At 50.2% G+C, this 24,107-nt stretch overlaps 1 protein-coding gene across 1 annotated transcript in view; it reads left to right on the forward strand.

Annotated features, from left to right (window-relative positions):
* Positions 1 to 24,107, forward strand: part of GNB1L (G protein subunit beta 1 like) — a 117,592-nt gene that overhangs the window by 13,846 nt on the left and 79,639 nt on the right. Inside the window, exon 4 of the mRNA XM_075321053.1 lies at positions 17,417 to 17,573. Within this exon, the coding sequence (XP_075177168.1) occupies positions 17,417 to 17,573 (157 nt within the window). The remainder of the gene's footprint in view (positions 1 to 17,416; positions 17,574 to 24,107) is intronic.

Below are 24,107 nucleotides of genomic sequence, written 5' to 3' on the forward strand. Positions count from 1 at the left end.
GTGTAAAGCAGGATCAAGCAGGCTAAAGATACAAGTACAACTGACATCCGGCAACAGCCTGCAATCAGACCAGGACTTAAATAAGCAGAGAGTTAGGAAAGGAAACACCCACTGCACAACCCACCTGGTCTCTGTCCAAACCCTTCCTGGCCACCAGAGGGAGCCTCCCAGCAGCCAAGACATAACTAACGTTCACAACAGTACCCCCCCCCTTGAGGAGGGGTCACCGAACCCTCACCCACGCCACCGGGTCGCTCGGGATGAGTATGATGGAAGGCGCGAACCAACCTGTCCGCATGAATGTCAGAAGCCACAACCCAAGAGTTATCCTCCTGCCCATAACCCTTCCATTTCACAAGGTACTGAAGCTGACGCCTACTGCGACGGGAATCCAGAATTTTTTCAACGTCATACTCCAGATCCCCTTGTACCAAAACAGGGTCAGGAGGCGCTGCTGCAGGAACTGCCGGCTCCACATGTTTCTTCAACAAAGATTTATGGAAGACATTGTGAATCTTAAATGACGCAGGCAGAGTCAAACGGAAAGATACAGGATTAATAATCTCCAAAATCTTATAAGGTCCAATAAATTTGGGCTTAAATTTAGGAGACGGAACTCTCATAGGAATATTTTTTAGAGGACAACCACACCATGTCCCCTACTTTAAACCGGGGACCAACAGTCCGACGCCGGTTGGCAAACTTTTGGGCAGTTTCTTGGGACTGAAACAATTTATCCACTACCTGCCCCCAAATCTGCTGCATTCTGTCGACCACCGAATCCACCCCCGGACAGTCAGACGCCTCAAGCTGCCCTGAAAGGAACCTAGGGTGATACCCAAAATTGCAGAAAAAGGGGGACACCAACGTGGTAGAGCTAGCTCTATTGTTAAGGGCAAATTCAGCCAAAGGCAAAAACGAAACCCAGTCATCCTGATCCGCAGAAACAAAACACCGTAAATAGGTTTCCAGGGTCTGGTTAGCCCTTTCAGTCTGACCGTTGGTCTGAGGATGAAACGCCGAGGAGAAAGACAGCTGAACACCCAATTTGGAGCAAAAAATCCTCCAAAACCTGGATACAAACTGCACCCCTCTGTCAGAAACAATGTTTTCGGGAATACCATGCAAACGGACAACATGTTGCAAAAACAAAGGCACCAACTCCGATGAAGACGGCAACTTAGATAGGGGAACCAAGTGGACCATCTTGGAGAATCTGTCACAGATCACCCAAATCACAGTCATTTTCTGAGAGACGGGAAGCTCTGAAATAAAATCCATAGAGATGTGCGTCCAAGGTTTCTTAGGTACAGGCAAAGGCAATAATAGCTCACTAGAACGTGAACAACAGGGCTTGGACCTAGAACAAACTCCACACGACTGCACAAAACGACGGACATCTCGGGACAGGGAAGGCCACCGAAAAGAGCGTCTCACAAGATCCCGAGTACCAAAAATGCCAGGATGACCCGCCAAAACAGAGCAATGAACCTCAGAGACAACTCGGTTTCTCCATTGGTCCGGGGCAAACAGTTTCCCTGTAGGACATCTCTCAGGTTTATCCCCCTGAAATTCCGCCAGTGCCAACCGCAGATCAGGCGAAATAGCCGAGAAAACTACACCATCATTCAGGATAGTAGACGGTTCGACAACCTCCAAAGAGTCAGCGCAGAAACTCCTGGAAAGGGCATCGGCCTTAACATTCTTGGTGCCCGGCAGAAAAGAGACCACAAAATTAAACCGGGTAAAAAACAAAGCCCACCTGGCCTGCCGAGGATTCAACCTCTTGGCCGATTCCAGATAGATGAGATTCTTGTGGTCCATAAGCACCACAACTTGATGCCTTGCCCCCTCCAACCAATGCCTCCACTCTTCAAATGCCCACTTCATAGCCAATAATTCCCAGTTCCCCACATCATAATTCCGTTCAGAAGGAGCAAACTTCCGAGAGAAAAAGGCACAGGGCTTAAGTTTACCCGAAGTAGCGTCTCTTTGAGACAGAACAGCACCTGCTCCGATCTCTGAGGCATCGATCTCAACCTGAAATGGGCGAGACACATCAGGTTGCTGCAGAACTGGGGCAGAAGTGAATCGCCTTTTAAGCTTCTGGAAGGCCACCATAGCCTCAGGGGTCCAATGCTCAGCATCAGCTCCCTTCTTTGTCAAATCTGTCAGAGGTTTGACAATAGCAGAAAAATTGGCTATAAATTTACGGTAAAAATTAGCAAACCCCAAAAATTGCTGCAGGGATTTTAGAGAAGTCGGTTGCACCCAGTCGTAAATAGCCTGAACCTTAACCGGGTCCATTTCAATAGCGGAGGGAGACAGGATGAACACAATACACAGGTAGATGACAGGATTAGCAAAAGGTGAGGCCCCCGCTGACTAAAATAGGAAAAGACAGGAAAGGGACTGATGGTAGCCAGAGAAAAACCCTACAAAATACCAACTTCCTGATAGTACAAAAAGGCCCTCAGATCGCTCGATCTGAACTCCGTCCTATACCAGGTGCCCTTGTCATACCAATGAACAGAAAACAAGAATTATAACAAATTCAACAAGCCACAAACACATGGACCCAAAGGAGCTAAACTCCACACAGAACTGCAGGGAGTTCCTCAACAATCCACTAATGGGGAAAATCCCTGCAAGCAAATAAACTGAAAATAACCATAGCAAAATGACAAACCCAGATAAGCCAAAGAACCAGACAATAAATAAAGAGCAAGCACTTATCTGGGGAAGATGTGGTGTAAAGCAGGATCAAGCAGGCTAAAGATACAATTACAACTGACATCCGGCAACAGCCTGCAATCAGACCAGGACTTAAATAAGCAGAGAGTTAGGAAAGGAAACACCCACTGCACAACCCACCTGGTCTCTGTCCAAACCCTTCCTGGCCACCAGAGGGAGCCTCCCAGCAGCCAAGACATAACTAACATTCACAACATGCCAGATTCTTGTGGTCAGTATAGATGGTAACTGGATGTAATGACCCTTCCAGCAGGTATCGCCACTCTTCCAGGGCCAGCTTGATTGCCAGCAACTCACGGTCTCCGATTGAGTAGTTTCGTTCTGCTGGGGAGAAAGCCTTAGAAAAGAAGCCACAGGTTACTGTCTTACCCTCTGACGTTTTCTGTGTAAGAACCGCACCGGCTCCGGATGAGGAGGCATCTACCTCAAGGATAAACGGCTTGTTAGTGTCGGGTCTGTGTAAGGCTGGAGCAGAAGCGAAGGCTCGTTTAAGGGACATGAACGATTCTTCAGCTTCCAGGGTCCATTTCTTAGGGTTCTCCCCTTTGCGAGTGAGAGAGGATATGGGACGCACCAGAGACGAGAAGTGTGGAATGAATTGCCGGTAATAGTTGGCGAATCCCAGGAATCGCTGGATAGCCTTCAACCCTTCCGGACGGGACCAATTCAGTACGGCTGATACCTTATCAGGGTCCATCTTCAGGCCAGTATCAGAGACTATGTGGCCAAGGAAGGGTAGCGAGGTCTGCTCAAACAGGCATTTCTCGAGTTTGGCGTAAAGGCGATTCTCTCTCAATCTCCGCAGGACAAGACGGACATGTCTTCGGTGGGTATGCAAGTCCGGAGAGAAGATAAGGATGTCGTCTAAATACACAACCACACAGGTGTATAGGAGGTCACGGAAGACGTCGTTCACGAACTCCTGGAAGACCGCTGGAGCGTTACTGAGCCCGAAGGGCATCACTCGATATTCATAGTGCCCATCCCGAGTGTTGAACGCAGTCTTCCATTCGTCTCCCGACCGAATGCGGACCAGATTGTACGCACCCCGGAGATCTAATTTGGAGAAGATCTTGGCACCTTGAAAGCGGTCAAACAGTTCCGGTATCAGGGGTAGCGGGTATCTGTTCTTCACCGTGATCTTATTCAATCCGCGGTAGTCAATGCAAGGCCGTAGACCCCCATCCTTTTTCCCCACAAAGAAGAAGCCCGCTCTGGCAGGAGAGGAGGATTTTTGGATGAAGCCTCGTGCTAGATTTTCCTTTATGTAATCAGACATGGCTTGGGTCTCTTCTCGGGACAGAGGGTAGGTGCGCCCACGCGGAGGGGTTGCCCCGGGGAGCAGGTCGATGGGACAATCGTAGGGTCTGTGTGGCGGCAACGTCTCAGCCTCCTTCTTGTCAAAGACATCGGCATAGGCCCAATAGGCAGGGGGTAACCCGGGAAGGGTGACCGGTTCAACGGGTCGGTGCGGAGGATGCACTGGTTTCAGACAGTTGCTGTGGCAAGACGCACCCCATTGCAGGATGTCTCCAGAATCCCAGTCCAGTACTGGCTTGTGCGACCGAAGCCAGGGTATTCCCAGTAGTAGGGCATGCGTCATGCCAGGGAGTACGTGGAAGGCGAAGGTCTCAGAGTGTAGCAACCCCACAAGCATAGTACAGTTCTCCGTGATATACTGGATGAGTTCGGATAGCGGTTTTCCATCCACGGAAGAAAGACTGATGGAGGTAGCAAGACATCGGACGGGAATCTGGTGTAGGTCCACCACGGCTTGTTGGATAAAGTTCCCGGCAGAGCCTGAATCCAGGAACGCATGCTCTGACAACCAGATGGAACCACAGGACAGGGATACAGGTACATGGAGAAAAGGAGAGGACTTGGCATGACCTAGGATGGCCTCTCCGATGGACCCTAGGCTCTGTAGTTTCCCGGCTTTACTGGACAGTCCTGAATCAGATGTTTGGCACTTCCGCAGTAGAAGCACTCTCCTGCCATTCTCCGATTCCTCTGTCGCAGTCTGGACTCACTGACGCGATCGACCTCCATGGGCTCGTGCGGAGCAGTAGGCCGGGTGGAGGGAGGTGACATCGGCCTTTGGAAGGTGGGTGCAAGGCGCGGGGTTCTTCTCGCCCGGGTGACTTCTCTGGCACGCTCTTGGAAACGGAGATCAATACGGGTAGCCAGAGAGATCAGCTCTTCCAGAGTGGTAGGTACATCCCGGCCGGCCAGTTCATCCTTGATTTTACCGGATAACCCTTCCCAGAAGGCAGCTACCAAGGCATCATTTTTCCACTTGAGTTCGGAGGACAGAGTGCGGAATTCGATTGCATACTGTCCCACGGTGAGATTCCCCTGGTAGATTCTCATGAGCGAAGAGGCAGTAGACGAGAGACGGCCTGGCTCATCGAACACCTTACGGAAGGTGGTCAGAAAGACGGACAGGACTTGAACGGTCGGGTCATTCCTCTCCCAGAGCAGATTCATCCAAGCCAGAGCCTGACCAGTCAGATGAGACATGATAAATGCGATTTTCGAGCGATCAGTCGCTCGCTGCAGCGGCGACAGCTCAAAGTGCAGGGAGCACTGGTTTAAGAAATCGTGACACAAACGGGGATCCCCTCCATACATGGGTGGGGAGGCCAGGCGGGAAGGAGACATGCATGTCGATAATCCAGCAGAGTCGGGGGGTTGTTGAGGAGGCCGGATTCTGCAGGGCGTATAGACGGGAATCCACGGACGCTATATATTCGGCCATGCGTCTCTGGGCCTCATGCTGGCGGGACAGTTCCTTCTGTAGTTCACTTAACTGGGAGCCGTCGGAGGATCCGGAGGTTTGCATGGATGCCAGACGGGATTCCACAGACTTCATGTGAGCCACTAATCTTGCTTGGGTCTCGCGTTGGCGGGAGAGCTCCTGTTGCAGGTCAGTCAGCGGGTTAACCTTGATCCCGGCGGAGTCCATGGCCCGAGCAAACTGTTACGCTCACCGAGGAGCGGCGAGCGTCCGGAGGTGGACCCACTGGACCGTGCACTGGACTCCCCTGAGAAGACAACCAGCAGCGAACCCCTATACAGGGACTGTGCGGCACCTCCCCAGAAGGCCTAAATGCACGGCAGCCAGGAACCAGTAGTAGGAGTCTCTGTAGGGCCAGGTGTAGCAAGGTTGTGACATCCACAGCCGGCAGGACACGGAAACTGCACCGGAGATGTTCACAGCAGGTGACGTCCGCCGCAGGTACGGCACGGATATTGTCCACGGCAGGTAGGGCATGGTGACGTCCACTGTCGGTATGAGCGGTGACGTCCACAGCAAGTACGGCACAGATAATGTCCACGGTAGGTAGGGCACAGTGACGTCCACTGTCGGTATGAGCGGTGACGTCCCCAGCCGGAATGGTACGGATGGCACTACGGTGAGACAGGGGATTAGAACCAGGTATCAATGCACAGAAAACAGATAATAGCACAAGGGGTCTGGACACTGGCAAGGCTCTAATGGAAGCGTTGCTCGGGCGCCTGCTGCTGGGGGAGGTGAACCTAAATACCCATTAGGTAACAGGTGACCTCTGAGGTCACTTCCAGAAAACGGGGCATACCGCTTTAAGAAAGGGGGCGTGGCTTCGCGCGCAGCCTAGAGTCACTTACTGCAGCTCTGTGTAAAGAAGGGAGACAGGAATAGGCTGCAGCATGCCTGGGAGCAGGAGCAGCGCCTGCAGAGGCATTTGACCGGTAAGAGGAAGGCCGTCGCTGCCTGGGGCTATGACTGGGAGTGCTAGTGGGAGCCATGCTGGGACTGGGCACGTGTGAGGGAGCGCGCCCCCCACGGGGTCTGGTGGGACCAGGCGCAACAGTACCCCCCCCGAAAACCCCCCCTCCTCAGGAAGCTCCGGAGGAGACGAGGAGCATCCATGTCCTCCGCAGGTACCCACGTCCTCTCCTCAGGACCGAACCCCTTCCAGTCTACCAGATAGTAGGTTCTACCTCGGACCTCCTTAGCCGCAAGGATAGCTTTTACCTCATAGACGTCGGTCACCACCAACAGGAGGAGGCGTATTACCAGGATCACTGTGGAAACGGCTCAGGACCACCGGCTTGAGGAGGGACACATGGAAGGAGTTCGGGATGCGATGTGTAGACGGCAGCTTCAACTTGTAGGACACCTCATTGATCCGTCGGAGCACTTCAAAGGGACCAATAAAGCGGGGACCCAGTTTGTAGGACGGCATCTTCAGGCGGACGTACTTGGATGAGAGCCAGACTTTATCTCCGGGTTGAAAGAAAGGAACATCCAGACGTTTCTTGTCAGCGTGTTTCTTCATGCGGACAGAGGAATGTTCCAGAGCCGACTTGGTCTCAGCCCAGACGGGGGAGAAGGACCTCACAAGGTCATCAGCTGCAGGGTTGCTGGAAGAACATGTTACAGGGCACGGCACTTTGAGTCGCTGTCCATATTCCACCTGGAACGGGGATTTAGCAGAGGACTCACTGTCATGATTGTTGTAGGAGAACTCGGCCCATGGAAGCAGGTTGACCCAGTTGCTATGGTGTTCGTCCACGAAGTGGCGGAGATAATTAGTCAAGACTTGGTTAATGCGCTCCACTTGCCCATTGGACTGAGGGTGGTAGGCAGAAGAAAAGTCCAATTGTACCTCCATCATTTTGCAGACTGCTCTCCAAAACCGAGCGGTGAACTGGACCCCTCTGTCGGACACGATATGGAGAGGCAAGCCGTGAAGCCGGAAGATATGTTGAATGAATAAGTCAGCAAGAACCGGAGCGGACGGTAGCCCGGAGAGTGGTGTGAACCGGTCCACCACCACCCAGAGGACTGTGCAGCCAGACGATTTTGGCAGGTCCGTGATGAAATCCATGCCGATATGTTGCCATGGAGCGGATGGTACAGGTAAAGGAAGCAAAGGGCCCGCCGGAAGAGTCTTCGGGACCTTGTTCCGGGCACAGGAGGAACAGGATGAAACAAAGTCCTGGACGTCTTGATGTAGCCCTGGCCACCAATAATATCGGGATATCAATTGCAGAGATTTCTTTTGACCCACATGACCTGCTATTCGGGAAGAGTGTCCCCACCGGAGTACACGTTCCCTATCGACCTCAGCAACAAATGTCTTACCGGGAGGAAGGTGGTGCATGTCAACTGGTGCCGCCATTAGCTTGGAAGGTTCAATGATGTGCCGAGGTTCATCTTCCTGATCCTCTAACAGGAATGATCGAGACAGCGCATCGGCCTTCAGGTTCTTCTCGGCTGGACGGAAATGCAGAACAAAATCAAAGCGGGCGAAGAATAATGACCATCGGGCCTGTCGGGGGTTTAGCCTGTGGGCTGTCTGGAGATATGCCAGATTCTTGTGGTCAGTATAGATGGTAACTGGATGTAATGACCCTTCCAGCAGGTATCGCCACTCTTTCAGGGCCAGCTTGATTGCCAGCAACTCACGGTCTCCGATTGAGTAGTTTCGTTCTGCTGGGGAGAAAGCCTTAGAAAAGAAGTCACAGGTTACTGTCTTACCCTCTGACGTTTTCTGTGTAAGAACCGCACCGGCTCCGGATGAGGAGGCATCTACCTCAAAGATAAACGGCTTGTTAGTGTCGGGTCTGTGTAAGGCTGAAGCAGAAGCGAAGGCTCGTTTAAGGGACATGAACGATTCTTCAGCTTCCAGGGTCCATTTCTTAGGGTTCTCCCCTTTGTGAGTGAGAGAGGATATGGGACGCACCAGAGATGAGAAGTTTGGAATGAATTGCCGGTAATAGTTGGCGAATCCCAGGAATCGCTGGATAGCCTTCAACCCTTCCGGACGGGACCAATTCAGTACGGCTGATACCTTATCGGGGTCCATCTTCAGGCCAGTATCAGAGACTATGTGGCCGAGGAAGGGTAGCGAGGTCTGCTCAAACAGGCATTTCTCGAGTTTGGCGTAAAGGCGATTCTCTCTCAATCTCCGCATGACAAGACGGACATGTCTTCGGTGGGTATGCAAGTCCGGAGAGAAGATAAGGATGTCGTCTAAATACACAACCACACAGGTGTATAGGAGGTCACGGAAGATGTCGTTCACGAACTCCTGGAAGACCGCTGGAGCGTTACTGAGCCCGAAGGGCAACACTCGATATTCATAGTGCCCATCCCGAGTGTTGAACGCAGTCTTCCATTCGTCTCCCGACCGAATGCGGACCAGATTGTACGCACCCCGGAGATCTAATTTGGAGAAGATCTTGGCACTTGAAAGCGGTCAAACAGTTCCGGTATCAGGGGTAGCGGGTATCTGTTCTTCACCGTGATCTTATTCAATCCGCGGTAGTCAATGCAAGGCCGTAGACCCCCGTCCTTTTTCCCCACAAAGAAGAAGCCCGCTCCGGCAGGAGAGGAGGATTTTTGGATGAAGCCTCGTGCTAGATTTTCCTTTATGTAATCAGACATGGCTTGGGTCTCTTCTCGGGACAGAGGGTAGATGCACCCACGTGGAGGGGTTGCCCCGGGGAGCAGGTCGATGGGACAATCGTAGGGTCTGTGTGGCGGCAACGTCTCAGCCTCCTTCTTGTCAAAGACATCGGCATAGGCCCAATAGGCAGGGGGTAACCCGGGAAGGGTGACCGGTTCAACGGGTCGGTGCGGAGGATGCACTGGATTCAGGCAGTTGCTGTGGCAAGACGCACCCCATTGCAGGATGTCTCCAGAATCCCTGTCCAGTACTGGCTTGTGCGACCGAAGCCAGGGTAGTCCCAGTAATAGGGCATGCGTCATGCCAGGGAGTACGTGGAAGGTGATGGTCTCAGAGTGTAGCAACCCCACTTGCATAGTACAGTTCTCCGTGATGTACCGGATGGGTTCTGATAGCGGTTTTCCATCCACGGAAGAAAGACTGATGGGGGTAGCAAGACATCGGACGGGAATCTGGTGTAGGTCCACCACGGCTTGTTGGATAAAGTTCCCGGCAGAGCCTGAATCCAGGAACGCATGCTCTGACAACCGGATGGAACCACAGGGCAGGGATACAGGTACATGGAGAAAAGGAGAGGACTTGGCATGACCTAGGGTGGCCTCTCCTATGGACCCTAGGCTCTGTAGTTTCCCGGCTTTACTGGACAGTCCTGAATCAGATGTTTGGCACTTCCGCAGTAGAAGCACTCTCCTGCCATTCTCCGATTCCTCTGTCGCAGTCTGGACTCACTGACGCGATCGACTTCCATGGGCTCGTGCGGAGCAGTAGGCCGGGTGGAGGGAGGTGACATCGGCCTTTGGAAGGTGGGTGCAAGGCGCGGGGTTCTTCTCGCCCGGGTGACTTCTCTGGCACGCTCTTGGAAACGGAGATCAATACGGGTAGCCAGAGAGATCAGCTCTTCCAGGGTGGTAGGTACATCCCAGCCGGCCAGTTCATCCTTGATTTTACTGGATAACCCTTCCCAGAAGGCAGCTACCAAGGCGTCATTGTTCCACTTGAGTTCGGAGGACAGAGTGCGGAATTCGATTGCATACTGTCCCACAGTGAGATTCCCCTGGTGGTTTCTCATGAGCGAAGAGGCAGTAGACGAGAGACGGCCTGGCTCATCGAACACCTTACGGAAGGTGGTCAGAAAGACGGACAGGACTTGAACGGTCGTGTCATTCCTCTCCCAGAGCGGATTCATCCAAGCCAGAGCCTGACCAGTCAGATGAGACATGATAAATGCGATTTTCGAGCGATCAGTCGCTCGCTGCAGCGGCGACAGCTCAAAGTGCAGGGAGCACTGGTTTAAGAAATCGCGACACAAACGGGGATCCCCTCCATACATGGGTGGGGAGGCCAGGCGGGAAGGAGACACGCATGTCGATAATCCAGCAGAGTTGGGGGGTTGTTGAGGAGGCCGGATTCTGCAGGGCGTATAGACGGGAATCCACGGACGCCATATATTCAGCCATGCGTCTCTGGGCCTCATGCTGGCGGGACAGTTCCTTCTGTAGTTCACTTAACTGGGAGCCGTCGGAGGATCCGGAGGTTTGCATGGATGCCAGACGGGATTCCACAGACTTCATGTGAGCCACTAATCTTGCTTGGGTCTCGCGTTGGCGGGAGAGCTCCTGTTGCAGGTCAGTCAGCGGGTTAACCTTGATCCCGGCGGAGTCCATGGCCCGAGCAAACTGTTACACTTACCGAGGAGCGGCGAGCGTCCGGAGGTGGACCCACTGGACCGTGCACCGGACTCCCCTGAGAAGGCGACCAGCAGCGAACCCCCATACAGGGACTTTGCGGCGCCTCCCCAGAAGGCCTAAATGCACGGCAGCCAGGAACCAGTAGTAGGAGTCTCTGTAGGGCCAGGTGTAGCAAGGTTGTGACGTCCACAGCCGGCAGGACACGGAAACTGCACCGGAGATGTTCACAGCAGGTGACGTCCGCCGCAGGTACAGCACGGATAATGTCCACGGCAGGTAGGGCATGGTGACGTCCACTGTCGGTATGAGCGGTGACGTCCACAGCAAGTACGGCACAGATAATGTCCACGGTAGGTAGGGCACGGTGACGTCCACTGTCGGTATGAGCGGTGACGTCCCCAGCCGGAATGGTACGGATGGCACTACGGTGAGACAGGGGATTAGAACCAGGTATCAATGCACAGAAAACAGATAATAGCACAAGGGGTCTGGACACTGGCAAGGCTCTAATGGAAGCGTTGCTCGGACGCCTGCTGCTGGGGGAGGTGAACCTAAATACCCATTAGGTAACAGGTGACCTCTGAGGTCACTTCCAGAAAACGGGGCATACCGCTTTAAGAAAGGGGGCGTGGCCTCGCGCGCAGCCTAGAGTCACTTACCGCAGCTCTGTGTAAGGAAGGGAGACAGGAAGAGGCTGCAGCATGCCTGGGAGCAGGAGCAGCGCCTGCAGAGCCATGGGACCGGTAAGAGGAAGGCCGTCACTGCCTGGGGCTATGACTGGGAGTGCTAGTGGGAGCCATGCTGGGACTGGGCACATGTGAGGGAGCGCGCCCCCCATGGGGTCTGGTGGGACCAGGCGCTACAGTTAGATCATGCAACGGGCAATGACCCCCAAGTACATCAGCAAATCTTCATTCGAATAGCTGAAAAAGAAAAGCATGAAGATCTTGTTCTGGTGGAGTCAAAGTCCGGTCCTCAACACAGATGAAACACAACGGAGGAACACTAAGGCTACATGCGCACGCTGCTTCTTTTTCGTGTTCACAAACTGCAGCCAAAACTGCACCTTGTCAGAGAGAGCCTGGAAATGTCACAAAAAATGTAGGTGCTTTTTTGGTGCGTTTTTGCTGCTTTTTTGGTGCGTTTTTGGCTGCAGTTTTGTCAACAATTGTTTCATGTATTTTTCAGTTCAAACAAGCCCATAAAGCTTGTTGAATTGAAAAAAATTAGAAATAAATAAATAATTAAAAAAAACTGGCATGCGGTCCCCCCCAATCTTAATGCCAGCCAGATAAAGCCATACGGCTGAAGGCTGGTATTCTCAGGATGGGGAGCTCCACGTTATGGGGAGCCCCCCAGCCTAACAATATCAGTCAGCAGCCGCCCAGAATGGCCGCATCCATTAGATGCGGCTGTTCTGGGACTGTACCCGGCTCTTCCCGATTTGCCCTGGTGGGTTGGCAAATCGGGGTAATAAGGAGTTATTGGCAGCCCATAGCTGCCAATAAGTCCTAGATTAATCATGTCAGGCGTCTCCCGGAGATACCTTCCATGATTAATCTGTAAATTACAGTAAATAAACACACACACCTGAAAAATCCTTTATTAGAAAAAAAAACACAAACACATTCCCTCATTACCAATTTATTAACCCTGACAAAGCCCTCCATGTCCGGCGTAATCCAGGATGGTCCAGCGTCGCATCCAGCTCTGCTGCATGGAGGTGACCGGAGAAGCAGCAGACACCGCCGCTCCGGTCACCTCCATGCAGCTAATGAGGACAGCCGCGCGATCAGCTGAGCTGTCACCGAGGTTACCCGTGGCCACCGCTGAATCCAGCGGTGGCCGCGAGTAACCTCAGTGACAGCTCAGCTGATCGTGCTACTGCGTGGAGCTGACAGGAGCGTGGAGGACGGGACTATCAGCGGCGGCGGTGGCAGCGAGATGGGTCCATCATCTCCCCTGTGCGTGCACGCTGGGGACAGCGGTACTTCGGGGAACACGTGGAGGACGGGACTATCAGCGGCGGCAGCGAGAGGGGGATGGACATTGGCAGCTAAAAACATTGATTTTTCCCTCTTGCTGCCGCTGATAGTCCCGTCCTCCACATCATCTCCCCTGTGCGTGCATGCTGGGGACAGTGGTACTTCGGGGAACACGTGGAGGACGGGACTATCAGCGGCGGCGGCAGCGAGAGGGAAAAATCAATGTTTTCAGCTGCCAATGTCCATCCCCCTCTCGCTGCCGCCGCTGATAGTCCCGTCCTCCACATCATCTCCCCTGTGCGTGCATGCTGGGGACAGTGGTACTTCGGGGAACACGTGGAGGACGGGACTATCAGCGGCGGCGGCGAGAGGGGGATGGACATTGGCAGCTGAAAACATTGATTTTTCCCTCTCGCTGCCGCCGCTGCTGATAGTCTCCATCCTTCACATCATCTCCCCTGGGGACAGCGGTACTTCGGGGAACACATGGAGGACGGGACGGGACCACTTGCCTGACCTCACTTCCTGACAAATCACCTGCGTTTTTGGTACCAAAAACGCAGGTAAAAGGCAGGTAAAATGCACCACTTTTGATTAGCATGCATTTTTCCTGCGTTTTTGATGCCCTCATTGATTTGAATGGGTGACAAATGTTGACAAAAACGCAGGAAGAATGAACATGCTGCATTTTTTTTGTCACAAACTTTTGACAAAAAAACCGCTGACAAATAAACTGCAATGTGTGCATGACAAATCTGACTTCTCATAGACTTTGCTGGGAAGTCAAATGTCAGAAAGTTCTGCTGACAAAACTGCAGCCAAAAAAGCAGCAAAAAAGCAGGAAAAAAAGCAGCGTGCGCATGTAGCCTTAGGCTATGTGCACACTAGGCGTTTTTTTCACGCTGCGTTTTTATGTGCGTTTTTGTCTAAAAAACGCACCCGCGGCTAAAAAAACGCGGCAAAAACGCATGCGTTTTTGCCGCGATTTGGTGCGTTTTTTGCTGCGTTTTTGCTCACTGCGTTTTTAATCAGTGCACAATGCCATTAAAGATTGTTGATGAAAAAAAAAAAAAAAAAAAAGGTCTGATGTCATTTCCTTCTTCAAAATGTTCATTGTATGCAGGAGAGCAGACAGCAGCTGCAGAACTACAAGTCTCAGCATCCTCCATTCACTAGTGTATGCAGGAGAGCAGGCAGCAGCTGCAGAACTACAAGTCTCAGCATCCTCCATTCACTAGTGTATGCAGGAGAGCAGACAGCAGCTGCAGAACTACAAGTCTCAGCATCCTCCATTCACTAGTGTATGCAGGAGAGCAGGCAGCAGCTGCAGAACTACAAGTCTCAGCATCCTCCATTCACTAGTGTATGCAGGAGAGCAGACAGCAGCTGCAGAACTACAAGTCTCAGCATCCTCCATTCACTAGTGTATGCAGGAGAGCAGGCAGCAGCTGCAGAACTACAAGTCTCAGCATCCTCCATTCACTAGTGTATGCAGGAGAGCAGACAGCAGCTGCAGAACTACAAGTCTCAGCATCCTCCATTCACTAGTGTATGCAGGAGAGCAGGCAGCAGCTGCAGAACTACAAGTCTCAGCATCCTCCATTCACTAGTGTATGCAGGAGAGCAGGCAGCAGCTGCAGAACTACAAGTCTCAGCATCCTCCATTCACTAGTGTATGCAGGAGAGCAGACAGAAGCTGCAGAACTACAAGTCTCAGCATCCTCCATCCAGGACTGTATGCAGTTTTTTGCCCAAAAAGAAAAAAAAATGACATGGGCTTCGCCATATTTTTGTATGCTAGCCGGGTACAGCAGGCAGGTACGGGCTGCCCCCAACCCCCAGCTGCCTATTTGTACCCGGCTGGGAACCAAAAATATAGAGAAGCCCTTTTTTTTTAATTATTTCATGAAATAATTAAAAAAAAAAAATGACGTGGGCTTCGCCTAATTTTTGAGTCCAGCCGGGTACAACTAGGCAGCTGGGGATTGGAATCCACAGTGCAGGGTGCCCATGCTTTCTGGGCACCCCCACTGCGAATTGCAGTCCGCAGCCACCCCAGAAAATGGCGCTTTCATAGAAGCGCCATCTTCTGGCGCTGTATCCAACTCTTCTAGCTGCCCTGGTGACGGGTGGCTAGCTAGGTAATAATGGAGTTAGGGCTAGCTGTATATTATCAGCTAGCCCTAAGCCCGAAATTCATGGTGTCACGCCAATATTAGACATGGCCACCATGAATTTCTAGTAATGATAAAAAAAAAACACAACACACAGAAAAATATTTTTATTAGAAATAAAACACAACACAATTAGTGACTCCATCTTTATTGAAATAAACCCCCCTCCGCAGTAATCCTGGGTCAGGGTCCCGCGCCGTCCAATCAGGATCCAATATCATCTGATCGGTTTGCTGGAAGGCAAAGCGATCAGATGATGTGTCAGGATCAAGTGCCTGAATCCCATCACACATCAGCTGATTGTATAAAAGCCGATTATACAATCAGCTGATGCATCAGTAGAAAAAAAAAAAAAATAATACTCACTTATGTGCTGTGCTGATTACCGGCAGCTCCTGGAGCGATCGATTGGACAGGAGTCTGATCCTATTCGATCGCTGCCGGAGCTGCCGGTAATCAGCTGATGAAGTCCCCTGACGGCAGGATCAGCTGATAGCCGGCCGGGCAGGAAAAAGCCGGCGACACCGCGATCAGCTGATGCGTCAGGTGACTGCATCAGGTGATCAGCGCCAGGTCCTGCAAGCAAGGTCCTGCCCCGGGGAGACTGCACACAGCCAGAGCGGCGGGACCGGGAGGAGATGGGAGCGGGCATGGCACCGGGACCCTGCGGACAGGTGAGTATATGACATTTTTTTATTTTTCTACTGTTCACTTTGGTTTTCGCCGCTGCCTCCACCTCCCGCCCAGACATGGCGCCGCACGGAGCTGACATGCACAGGACGGGAGGTGGAGGCAGCGGTGACGGTACCGGGAGGATTCCTGCTTCTGTGTTTACCAACAGAAGGAATCCTCTTCCTGTACACGTCACTGTAGTGCCCACCCCTTGCGTGTATAGCTGCGTTTTTAGTCATAGAAACGCGGCTATATGCGTTATTCATTGCGTTTTTAACATCTCATTGAATTCAATGAGTGAAAAACGCAGTGGAAAACGCAGAAATAATTGACATGCTGCGTTTTTGTGGTCACCACAAAAACGCAGCTAAAAAAAAACGCTGTGTGAGGACAGCACTTCTGAAAACCCATTGACATTGCTGGGGAAGCAATGTCACTGCGTTTTCAGCACAAAAACGCGGTAAAAAACGCCGCTAAAAACGCGGCAAAAACGCCTAGTGCGCACATAGCCTAAGAAGGCCGTGCATAAACAAATGCCCACAAAACTCAGTGAAGATAAGTAACAGAACCAAGAGAGACAGAAGACCTCTAGAACAATGAGAGACTGATAATATTATTATATGCAGTCATTGCTGCTAAAGGTGGTTGTATAAACTTTTGGTGTATGGGGTGTACTTATTTTTTACACATGCTGCTTCTGCATTTTGGTTTAGTTTTTCTGAAAATAAAAAGTAATGGCCCGGTGTAATAATGTATCATGGGTTAGTGTTCATCTGAGAATGTTTTTATAGAATTTTAAGACGTTCCAAGGACCAGATGTTTTTTTTTTTATGTCTTGATATGTAAAACCATTGAATTCAAACAGGGTGTACTTAGTTTTTCTCATGACTGTATGTTGTATTTGCTTGAAGCTATCCATTAAGTCTTTGATTTACCTTGTAAGCCATTGTATTTGATTGTAAATGAGGTGTCTTGTTTCTACCGCTAAGGAAATAGTGTTCCTTCTAAGAAGCAGCACCAAGACCACTTGTAGCTGGTTGGACACTCTTTGGTACAGCCGTCAACCACCATTCATTTCTCTAGATTCTTCACCCATGTAATTACACCTTATGTGTCTTCTCACTAACAAACTCAATCAACCATTTTCGAGGTATCAGAGCTTGGTCTGATGTAATTTGGAAAGTACAAGGGAATGTGGCATTTTCCTTTACTACTGTAGCTCCAGGTTTTGGACAAGTACATAATTTGGCTGGGGAGGTCCAGCAGAATATTGGCATTTCTTATAACTGGATCTTTCTTGGGATATCACTGTTTCAAAAAGTAGACACAATTTAATTAGAAGTCTTGTTATAAGCCGGGTTATACATCATCATCTACACTGATGGCTTTATACAATCAATTTGAAAAAGAATAAAAAAAAAAAAATAAAGCCCTTTTAATTCACTGTAAAAAGAAGCAGAAAGAGTCTAACCTAACCCATCTCTGTTTTATTCAAGCCAAGCATTTCAATACCAATTAAATATCAGAATTCCTACATTTACTTTAAAATAGTTTCTTAGATGGTTAAATATTAAGTGTTATGCATTAGTCTGTATAATTGGTATGGCTTGTAGGTCATATTCCTTTATAGTTATTGGTAACTAAGAATATTTATTATGTAAGAACCTTCATCCTTTTCTTCACAGCCAGGGTAGAGATCTTCAGATCCGTACATGGAATCTAGCAGAAGGAAGGAATGAAGTGATGGAGTCTATACCCGTCACTAGTGTTGGCTTCTGTAAGTGTTCGCTATTGAATACTGAACGCTGTCTAATAGCAATGCCAGGAACAGAAAGCTCACAGGTAAGAAATATACATTTCAGTTATCTACTTCTGTTACAGGGGTGGTCTATGTAGGGGCACATGGATGACACAGAGAGGGTGAGAACCCCATCCGTTCACCGGAGCAGATAGGGTATTACTTGGCTTGGTCAATGCCCCTTTTCTGCTATGGTTATATTGGAGCTATAAAAACATCTGCCAACTCTGCTGATTGTCGGGGGTTGTAGCCCCCCTCACTTAGAAAATAAGTTACCCTTTTCCTTGGCTACATTTACCCAGTGTCTTCAGGCATGTGAACTGATACACTGGAATGTCGAATATCTATATTGGAAATTATCCATTCTTATTGGCTTAATAATAATAATAATAATAATACGTTTTATTTCTATAGTGCCAACATATTCCACAGCGCTTTACAACTTAGAGGGGACATGTACAGACAATATGAGACAATACAAAATAACAAAATTAAGATACCAAGAGGAGTGAGGGCCCTGCTCGTAAGCTTACAGTCTATGAGGAAATAGGGGAGGCACAAAAGGTGAATGGGGGGGGAGAAAAGCTTGTCATATATCGTCCGGCCATCGATTTAATAGGGGATTCAAAACCAGCTGTGTCGACCGGTCGCCTGCCAGAATTTAAGTACAGAGTGTAAAAAAGTACATGGAGAGGAAGGAGCCAGAAGCTACAGGGGACAAGAATTGAAGTAAATTTTATGAAGGGCAGAAAGGGTCTAGATTAGATCAGCGCTGTGACGTGATAGGCTAGTCCCCACTTAAATATGTGGATGTTGGGAATTAGTTGAATTGTTCTTGGTAGTGTGTTCCAGAGCATAGGCGCAGCTCGTGAGAATTCTTGAAGATGGGAGTGTGAGGTTCAAATTATTGAGGGTGTCAGTCTTAAGCTGGTGTCACACATAACGACGACGACAACGACGTCGCTGCTACGTCACCATTTTCTGTGACGTTGCAGCGACGTCCCGTCGCTGTCGCTGTGTGTGACATCCAGCAACGACCTGGCCCCTGCTGTGAGGTCGCCGGTCGTTGCTGAATGTCCAGCTTCATTTTTTGGTCGTCACTCTCCCGCTGTGACACACACATCGCTGTGTGTGACAGCGAGAGAGCGACGAAATGAAGCGATCAGGAGCCGGCACTGGCAGCTGCGGTAAGCTGTAACCAGCGTAAACATCGGGTAACCAAGGGAAGACCTTTCCCTGGTTACCCGATGTTTACGCTGGTTACCAGCCTCCGCTCTTGCTGCCAGTGCCGGCTCCTGCACTGTGACATGTGGCTGCAGTATGCATCGGGTAATTAACCCGATGTATACTGTAGCAAGGAGAGCAAGGAGCCAGCGCTAAGCAGTGCGCGCGGCTCCTTGCTCTCTGCACTGTGACATGTAGCTGCAGCACACATCGGGTTAATTAACCCGATGTGTACTGTACCTAGGAGAGCAAGGAGCCAGCGCTAAGCGCGGCTCCCTGCTCTCTGCACATGTAGCACAGCGACGTTATGATCGCTGCTTCTGCTGTGTTTGACAGCTAAGCAGCGATCATAACAGCGACTTACAAGGTCGCTGTTACGTCACCGAAAATGGTGACGTAACAGCGACGTCGTTGTCGCTGTCGCTTAGTGTGACACCAGCTTTAGGTCATTAGCAGAACGTAGGGCACGGGTGGGGTGATAGACAGAGATGAGGGAGGAGATGTTGGGTGGTGCGGAACTGTGGAGCGCTTTATGGGTCAGAGTGATAATTTTATATTGGACTTTGTAGCGGATGGGCAACCAGTGCAATGGCGGGCACAGAGTAGAGGCATCAGTGAAGTGGTTGAAGAGGAAAATGATCCTGGCTGCGGCATTTAGAATGTATTGGAGAGGGGAGAGTTTAGTAACAGGGAAACTAATTAGTAAAGAATTACAGTAATTCAGGCGAGAATGAATGAGAGCGACAGTAAGAGTTTTTACAGAGTCAACGGTAAGAAAAGGATGAATTCTAGAGATGTTTTGGAGGTGGAATTGACATGAACGAGTGAGTGAACAAATGTGGGGAGCGAAGGAGAGATAGGAGTCAAATATAACCCCAAGACAGCGGGCGTGCTGCTGGGGTGCTGCCTTAGGCCTCCTTCACACATCTGTGTCTCTGGTACATGTGATGTCCGTTTTCACACGTGCCGGAAACATGGACACATGTAGACCCATTAAAATCAATGTGGAGCCTATCCGTTTTCTGCCTGCAGCACTGGTGTCACACGGACCACACACTGATGTGATCCTTGTGACATGTACTGGAGTAAACACAGGTGACATATAACTAAAGAATTTTTATACTTGCCTGTCTCCAGTGCTGCTGTCTCTGCTTCTGCTGTTGCTTCTGGGTCCACTCATTATTCTCTCTGCATATTCACTGCACTCACCACGGACCCGGAAGCAACAGCAGCAATGGAGACAGGTAAGTATACCAGCTCATGCTGTCCGTGTGCTATCCGGATGTCACACGGATCACACAGGGACAGCACATGTAGAACACACACACACACATACACACCTTCACCACGGACCTTGCAAAATGTTAGTGTTTGCACAGATGTGTGAAGGAGGCCTTATGGAGGACTTAAGCGGGCTTTACACACTGCGATATCGGTCCCGATATCGCTAGTGTGGGTACCCGCCCCCATCTGTTGCGCGACACGGGCAAATCGCTGCCCATGCCGCACAACATCGCCCAGACCCGTCACACATACTTACCTGCCCGGCGATGTCGCTGTGACCGGCGAACCGCCTCCTTTCTAAGGGGGCGGTCCGTGCGGCGTCACAGCGACGTCACTGAGCGGCCGCCCAATAGCAGCGGAGGGGCGGAGCTGAGCGGGACGTAACATCCCGCCCACCTCCTTCCTTCCGCATAGCGGCCGGGAGGCAGGTAAGGAGAGCTTCCTCGTTCCTGTGGTGTCACACTGAGCGATGTGTGCTGCCGCAGGAACGAGGAACAACCTCGTTACTGCTGCAGTAACGATTTTTGAGAATGGACCCCCATGTCACCGATGAGCGATTTTGCACGTTTTTGCAACGATGCAAAATCGCTCATCGGTGTCACACGCAACGGCATCGCTAATGCGGCCGGAAGTGCGTCACCAATTCCGTGACCCCAACGAGTTCGCATTAGCGATGTCGTAGCGAGTAAAGCCCCCTTTACTTGAGGTATTTGTGACTTAAGATTTTTTTTTATTTATTGTATGAAGTTGGATTTGACTATATTTTATAAAGGCCATGCTTTAATAAGGAGGGCTGCGATATGCAGTAATTTTCAGTTTCACTAAAGCAGAGCTTTTAAAATCCATGCCAGAATACGTGTACAATCCTTTGCCTGCTAATTAAATGACTATTTAGAACCACCAACTGGACCCTTTAACAGCTAACTTTAGAATTTAGCCAAAAAACTTTCATTATGCAATCATTCTGACATGAATTTTCTAAGTAAGTATATCTGAATCACCAGGTATAAGAGCTCTTTTAATAACACAGGTCTGCAAGGGTAAAGTTGTTTGAAAAGTAATATGTGATTTTTATATAATTTGATTGCTGAACTCAGTACAAATAAAAAAAAAAATCCCATCTCGTACAGTTTTTCACATATGCGGGCGTCACACGGGACGATCTATCGTGCGATCGCACAAGCGATCGTACCCACCCCCGTCGTCACTAATTGCCCGTGACGCACAAAGTCGTTAACCCCCCGTCACACGCACTTACCTCCCCGACGACCTCGCTGTGGGCGGCGAACATGCTCTTCCTGAAGGGGGAGGGACGTTCGGCGTCACAGCGAAGTCACACAGCGGCCGGCCAATAGCAGAGGAGGGGCGGAGATGAGCCGGACGTAAACATCCCGCCCACCTCCTTCCTTCTGCATTGCCGGTGAGACGCAGGTAAGCTGCAGTTCATCGTTCCCGGGGTGTCACACGGAGCGATGTATGCTGCCCTGGGAACGATGAACAACCGGAGCACAGAAGAAGAAACGACTTTTTGAAAATGAGCGACGTGTCAACGAGCAACGATAAGGTGAGTATTTTTGCTCGTTCACCGTCGCTCGTAGCTGTCACATGCTACAATATATCAAACGATGCCAGATGTGCGTCACTTACGACATGACCCCGCCGACATATCGTCCGATATATCGTACCGTGTGACACCGGCATTATTCTTGCACCATGCTTTGACTCCTCTGCGTGACCTGGTCCGGTTTTACATGGTACAGAAGCAAAGAAAAGGAATTACTTTCATACTTTTCTCAAGACAGTGCTCTAGTGATGTTCCTGGACTGATGGAAAAATTTAGCATTGAGTTCAATGTGAGCGAGTGGATACTCTTTATGGATTCATAAAAAAAAGTCTGAAAGCTGCTACTTCACAATGGCAGCAGGTACGCTTCACTGCCTGTAGGGCATTCTGGGTACTTGAAGGAAAGCTATGAGAATTTCTACTTTAGGGCTGGTTCACACTAAGCGACAGTGACAACGAGGTCGCTGTTACGTCACCAAAACCGTGCCGTAGCAGCGATTTCGGTAGCGATCTCGCTATGTGTGAAGCACCCCTAACTCTCAAAAGATTTAACAACAAGGATCAAGGATGGTCAATATGTGGTGATCTGAAAGTTCTCTCTTTGCTCCTTGGGCAACAAGCAGAATACACAGAGTACCCATGCCTTTTGTGTGAATGAGACAGCCGGGTTAGGAACCATCACTGCAGCCAAAAACATGGTCCAACAAGAACATCTGTGCAACCTGGATCAAGATTATAGTTGTGTAAAGATTAGTTGATCTCACTAAAGTTCTGCTGCGACCACTCAACAGTAAGCTCGGACTGATGAAGCAGTTTCTGAAAGCTCTTCTGAAAGGAGGAGAAATCAAGTATCTGTGTACAAAGTTTCAGGGACTGTCCAAAGCAAAACTGAAGGAAGGCATTTTTGTTGGTCCGAATATTCGAAAACTCATGAACGATGACATGTTCGGAAAAGAAAAAAAAAGGTTGTTGAAAATATGCTCGGGATTCTTTTAAAGGGAATCTGTCACCAAGTTGTTTTCCACCTAATCTGATAGCAGCATAATGTAGTGGCAGAGATCCTGATTCCAGCAATGTGTCACTTACTGGCTGTTTAGTGTAGTTTGATAAAATCACTGATTAATCAGCAGTAGATTATCATTACAAGACTACTTGGCGTGATGCCAGGTAGTCCAACATATTCATGAGCTCTGTATCAGGCTGGTTTCAGACGTCCGTGTTTAATCAGGTACCAGTCACACTCATGGTTATGGTCACACGTGTGTCCTACGTGTTTGCATACGTGTGACACGTACCAGGTAAAACACGTGTCTCTGCAATGAAAAGATATTCTATATTCACCTGTATCCAGCGATGCTGTCTTCTGCTTGCTGTATCCCGCTCCTGACCCCCGCTCATTATTTTCATTGATTATTCACTGCCTGAGAATTTGGAAGCCGGAGCATCACGGGGACAGCGCCGGACAGCAGCGTCGAAGACAGCATCGCCGGGGACATCACCGAGGACAGGTGAGTATACTGCAGTTTGTGTAGTGACATCCAGGGGGTCATCGGAATTCCCAATGAACTCTCATGAACCCCTGGAAGTCACCATCGTGACAATCGCTGTAGCGCAGTTGTCGCAGGGGTGTCATCAGGAGGTCATCAGAGTTCATTGGGAAATCTGATGACCTCCTGGACGTTCCTGCACACACACTGCTGGCAGGATACTCACCTGTCACTAGCGATGTCCCCAGCGATGCTGTCCTCGGCGTTGCTGTCCAGCGCTGTCACCGGCGTTGCTGTCCAGCGCTGTCACCGCGATGCCCCTGCTCCCAGCTGCTCACTGCAGTGATCAATGAAATTAATGAGCGGGGGTCAGGAGCCGGAGGCAGCAGAGCCAGAGACAGCATCGCTGGAGAGAGGTAAATATAGAAAATATTTTTATTTAAAAACCCGTGTTTTCTCCGGTACGTGTCACACTGATGTCACAGTGTGCGGTCCGTGTGACAACCGTGCTGCCGGAGAAAAAACGGGCACGGTCCATGTGAAATAGCGTGGCCACACGGTTCGTGTGAAAACACGGCCGTGTGAGTACACAATAGGGTAACAAACATGTGACATCCGTGTTAAAAACGGATGTCACACGTACCTAAAACACGGACGTCTGAAACCAGCCTAACTGATAGTTCTGCAACAGAGAAAACATTGATGTTATCCAAATGACAGCAAACAGCTCAATAAGTGACACATCGCTGAAATCAGGGTCTCTGTCTCTATATTATGCTGCTCTCAGATGGAGGCGAAAAATCCCGGTGACAGATTCCTTTTAACCCCTTCACGAACCAAGGACGTACCGGTATGTCCTTAGCCATGTCTGTCCCTTTACTGCAGGCTTGACTCATCCCCGCAAATGTCTGCTGATCTGACCCATGCCTGTTAGCCCCTTAGATCGTGCTATCAAACTCTGACAGTGCGATCTAAACCGCTCTGAAGGGATAACACCGTTCCCTGCTGCCATCAGCGGCC

The sequence above is a fragment of the Anomaloglossus baeobatrachus genome, chromosome 1, assembly GCF_048569485.1.
Source record: "Anomaloglossus baeobatrachus isolate aAnoBae1 chromosome 1, aAnoBae1.hap1, whole genome shotgun sequence".
Classification (NCBI taxonomy): Eukaryota; Metazoa; Chordata; class Amphibia; order Anura; family Aromobatidae; genus Anomaloglossus; species Anomaloglossus baeobatrachus.